The sequence below is a fragment of the Erithacus rubecula genome, assembly GCF_903797595.1.
Source record: "Erithacus rubecula genome assembly, contig: scaffold_162_arrow_ctg1, whole genome shotgun sequence".
In the NCBI taxonomy this organism is placed as follows: domain Eukaryota; kingdom Metazoa; phylum Chordata; class Aves; order Passeriformes; family Muscicapidae; genus Erithacus; species Erithacus rubecula.
In genome coordinates, this window is record NW_027636143.1 from 182,996 (window position 1) to 188,309 (window position 5,314).

A 5,314-nucleotide genomic window follows, 5' to 3' on the forward strand; every position below is an offset into this window, starting at 1 on the left:
CTCACCCAAGTAAATTGGTGAAAGGCTATTTATAGAGATGGTAAATTGACAGGTCCATTTCCGTATGTTGCCAGTGTGAAAGAAAAGAAGAGAAAGAAAAGAAATGTTGTGAATGATTTATTGAGATTTTGTTTTTCTTGTAGTTTCTAGTAATAAAGTTTTTATTTGTACCTTTAAAGTTTGAGCCAGTTTTGTCTTCCTCCTAATCCCATCTCACAGTGGAAAATGAGTAAATAATTCTAGTGGGTGCACTGGCAATTTGGCCAATGTTAAATCCACGACAAACTTAATATTGAACTCTTCTTTCTTGACATTTTCAGTTCAAGGTTTCAGTGAGAAAATCTCAAAAGTATTTGTTCAAAACACCCAAAAAAGAAAAGCCCCTGGGGATAATTTAAGTTTTCAATTCTTCTGTGATTAATTAGACACATTTCAGTAGTGTATTCAAAATGAATATGCTATATACTATATTGAAAACAATGCAGGGAGAAGTATTTTGTCCTGATTTCTTTTCGTATTTATTGATTAATACCAACAATGTCCAATTGGTATTGAACTCCTGAATCTTCTAATGAAGTCTGAATAGATATGAAAATCAAGACCCTTCATGGATGACAATAAATAACACTTTGTCCCCACCCCCTCCCTCTAATTCCCTCATTCAACACCTGGAACTACAATGGATCAGGAATGGTGTGGCCAGCAGGAACAGGACAGTGATTCTTCCCTTGTGTTCAGTACTAGTTGAGCAGCACCTCAAGTGCTGTGTCCAGTTCTGGGCCCCCACGTTAGGGAGGACATGGAGGCGCTGGAGTGTGTCCAGAGAAGAGCAACAAGGCTTGTGAGGGGTCTGGAACACAAGTCCTTTGAGGATCAGCTGAGGGAACTGGGGATGTTTATCCTGGAGGAAGCTCAGGTGAGACCTCATCACTCTCTGCAACTCCCTGACAGGAGGGTGCAACCAGGTGGAGTCAGGCTCTTTTTCCAGGGAACAGTCACAGGACAAGAGGACACAGCCTTAAGTTACACTAGGGGACAATTAGGCTGGACATTAAAAAATATTATGAAATAAAAGGGTGATTGGGCATTGGAATGGGCTTCCCAGGGAGGTGGGTGAGTCACTGTCCTTGGAAGTGTTTCAGGATAGACTGGATGTGGCACTGAGTGCCATGGTCTGGGTGACAAGTTGGTGCTGGGTCACAGGTTGGAATTGATGCTCTCCAAGGTCTTTTCCAGCCTGGGCGATTCTGTGATGATTGTGACACTGCAGGGCCCTGGGGAAGCAAGGGGCCATTGTGACACTGCAGGGCCTTGTGGAACTGACAGGACCAGAGTGACACTGTGTACGACATGGCACCACAGAGCCAAGGGGCCACTGTGACATTGTGGGACTACATGGAAGCAAGGAGTCCATGGTGACACTCTGGGTCCTCGTGGAACCACAGAGGCCACTGTGACACTGCAGGGCCTTGTGGAACCATGCAGAGCATTGTGACAGAGCAGGACCTCATGTAACGATGGGGCCATTGTGACACTGCAGGGCCCATGGAACCAAGGGGCCAGTTTTGCTCCTCAGGGACACATGGGATGAAGGAAACATGTTTGACACTGTGGTGCCCCTTGGGACCAAGGGACCATTGTGACACTGAGGAACAAGGTCAGCACTGCAGCACAGTGAGACATCATGGAACCAAGGACCATTGTGGCACTGCGGGGACCAAGGATCCAAGGGACTTTGTAACACCAAGGGGTACAATGGAACCAAAGGGACATTGTGAAATTGGCAGACCTCAAGGAATCATGGAGAGCCTTGTGATACTCTAGGGCTTCACGGAACTGTTGTGACACCATGCTGGCTGCGAGTGTTCATCTGCTTCACTGTAGGAGAGCTCTGCAGAGAGACCTGGACAGGCTGAATCCAGGGCTCAGATCCAACAAGGTGATGCTTAACAAGATCAAGTGCCAGGTCCTGCACTTCTGTCACAACAACTCCTGCAGTGCTACAGGCTGGAGACAGAGTGTCAGGACAGTGGCCAGGTAGAAAGGGAGATGGGGGCATTGATGGACAGCAGGCTGGACATTAGCCAGCAGTGTGTCCAGGTAGCCAAGAAGGCCAATAGCTGTTGGTCTGGATCAGAAATGGTGTTGCCAGCAGAATCAGGACAGTGATTGTTCCCCAGTGCTCAGCACAGGTTGGGCAGCACCCCAAGTGCTCTATCCAGTTCTGGACCCGCCAATTTAGTAAGGACATGGAGGGGCTGGAGCATGACCAGAGAAGGGCAACAAGGCTGGTGAGGGGTCTGGAACACAAGTGCTGTAAGGACTGGCTGAGGGAACTAGTGATGTTTATTTTGGAGAGGAGGAGACTCAGGAAGACAAGGTGGTTTCAGGGCACAGGTTGGACTTGATCATCTCCAAGGTCTTTTCCAGCCCGGCTTATTCTGTGATTATCTGAAACCACCCCTGCAGTAGCTGCAAGATGAGTCCTGGGCCTCCTCTTCAGAAGCTCCAGCAGCCCAGGTCCCTCAGCTTCTCCACACAGCCCCAAAGCCCATCCTGTCAGTCCTGCAGAGGCTCTTCATCCCCTCCTCACTGCCCAGAACAGGGAGCCCACACCCAGACACAGCAGCCCAGATGTTCCCCTCTGGCCTGTGTTGCCAGTGGCAAGGGAGCATCACGAGACACTGCGGGACCCTGCAGACAATTCCTGAAGCACTTGTAGGATGATCCTGCTCCCCAAGGGATGTTCCCATGGTGCCAGTTAGGGAACTGAAATGGGGAGTGGGGCCTGAGAAGAAAAGGCAAAGAGGGATGGGCTCTTTGCAGGGGAGGGGACAGTATTGGAAAAGATATAGAAATATGGATCAGGAATGAGGGAAAAATAGCAAAGGTGAAAAAGGAAAACAAATGCTGATAGCAGTTTAGGGGTGGCTGCCAGGCAGCTGTGGCTCTGAGCAACAATATTTGCCGTGGGACAGGAAACTCACAGCTGATGGGAACAAACTTTCTGGCTGACTTCAGAGGTCACAACAAACCTGAGTGGCTTCCCTAGTGTCACCCAGCCCTTGCTGGCCCCAGGGACTGATGGCATTTGTGCTCACTCAGCTCCATCTCCCCACAGCAGCACCATGGGGGTGCTGACGCCTGCTCTGTGCAGTGCAAACAGGTGCCCCTGAGCCAGTGCTGCCATGTCTGTGCCTGCAAGGATGTGGCACCTGTGTGAGCTGGGGGAGAGGCCAGGGCTGCAGAGGGGGGATGTTGTTGGCAGGTGCATGACGACGCTCTGGGATGCTGCCCTTGGCTGTCCAGCACAGTGGGGATGGATCAGCCCCTGCTCTGCTGCTCCTTACCAGGGTCTCCCCCTTGCAGGGACCTTGCAGAGCACCAGCCATGCTGTTTGACCCCAGCCTGCCCATGACCAGCTTGGGGCTGCCCATGGGGGTTTTCTCTGCTCACCATTGGCTTTGCCAAGTGTTCTGGAGAGAGCCTGGACAAGGAGCCTGTAGCCCCCAAGCCCTGCCCTGAGGCATCAGTGCTGCCCCAGCTGTCCCTATGGCCTGTCCCTGCTGCAGCCCCCGCACTGCCACCCCCAGGGCTGTGCCCGGCCCCGAGAGCACTCAGGCCCTGCAGCAACATGAGGGGCAGGAGGGCAGTGGGGCAGTGGCACAGGAGCAGCACTGGCAACACCAAGAGCTGCTGCTGCTGTGCACAGCTGTTGTGCTAGCACTGATCTGCCCCAGCTCTGCACACAGACATTGCTGCTGCAGCTCCAGAGAAGGGAACAAAAGGGGCATCTCTGGAGAAAACTTGGCTGGGAGAGAAATCCTTCAGTGTGTTTAAAGCCACGAAGGCTGCAACCCTTTATTGATACATTTTGTAGCCACAGGAAAGATGGAGAAACATAACGAGCAATGGAACACAGGGTAGCTTTTTTAATGGGCAATATGATAAAACTAAAAGGCAAAATAACCCCACAACCAAACCAAGATGAATTATCAAAGATGGCTGCTGTTGTGTGATTTTCAGAAACTAGACAGCATTTTAATGTTCCTGAAAGCAGCCAGTCATCAGTGTCCAAACTGCAGCCTTGAGCTCCTGGTTCCTCAGGCTGTAGATGAGGGGGTTCAGGGCTGGAGGCACCACTGAGTACAAAATTGACAGTACCACATCCAGAGATGGGGAGGAGATGGAGAGGGGCTTCAAGTTGGCAAATGTGCCAGTGCTGAGGAACAGGGAGACCACGGCCAGGTGAGGGAGGCAGATGGAAAAGGCTTTGTGCCGTCCCTGCTCAGAGGGGATCCTCAGCACAGCCCTGAAGATCTGCACATAGGAGAAAACAATGAACACAAAACAACCAAATGATAAAAATGCATTAAGAGCAATGAGCCCAAGTTCCCTGAGGTAGGAATTAGAGCAGGTGAGCTTGAGGATCTGTGGGACCTCACAGAAGAATTGGCCCAGGGCATTGTCTAGGCAGAGGGCCAGGGAAAATGTATTGACCGTGTGCAGCAGAGCATTGAGAAAGCCACTGGCCCAGGCAGCAGCTGCCATGTGGGCACAAGCTCTGCTGCCCAGGAGGGTCCCGTAGTGCAGGGGTTTGCAGATGGACACGTAGCGGTCATAGCACATGATGGTCAGGATATAGTACTCTGTTGAAAGGAAAAAGGCAAAGAAAAACATCTGTGCAGCACATCCTGCATAGGAGATGTTCCTGGTGTCCCAGAGGGAATTGTGCATGGCTTTGGGGACAGTGGTGCAGATGCAGCCCAGGTCAGTGAGGGCCAGGTTGAGCAGGAAGAAGAACATGGGGGTGTGCAGGTGGTGGCTGCAGGCTACGGCGCTGATGATGAGGCCGTTGGCCAGGAGGGCAGCCAGGGAGATGCCCAGGAAGAGGCAGAAGTGCAGGAGCTGCAGCTGCCTCGTGTTTGCCAGTGCCAGCAGGAGGAAGTGGCTGATGGAGCTGCTGTTGGACATTGCTCCACTCTGGGCATTCTGAGCTGTTGATAGAAGACTTTGACAAGGTGGGAATGAATTGTTTGACTCAATCCTATGAAATATTCTTTAGAATCCTTTCAAAGCATCTTCTCATACTTTGGTAGTAATTTGTAAAATTTTTTTGGTATTTTGAGATTATGGTTTTGCTGCTGAGTTGCTGGCTCAAATTCAGTATTGCTCACAGCCAGAGCTTTTAGGGTCCCTTTGGGATAAAAGGTCTCTTTGTGCCTTTGTGCAGTCAGACCTGCTGGTCCTACATATCTGCCCTTTGCTCATAACCTCCAGCTTTTACAGGGTTCTAACACATAAAATTTTCTTT

The 5,314-nt window shown here is 50.8% G+C and overlaps 1 protein-coding gene across 1 annotated transcript; it reads right to left on the minus strand.

Moving 5' to 3' along the window:
- Nucleotides 1-4,041: 4,041 nt before the first annotated feature.
- On the minus strand, nt 4,042-4,974 carry LOC306815579 (olfactory receptor 14A16-like; the record flags this gene model as incomplete). Its single annotated transcript, XM_079332152.1, has 1 exon — nt 4,042-4,974. The coding sequence occupies one exon, from the start codon at nt 4,972-4,974 to the stop codon at nt 4,042-4,044; it is 933 nt and encodes a 310-aa protein (XP_079188278.1).
- Nucleotides 4,975-5,314: the final 340 nt, after the last annotated feature.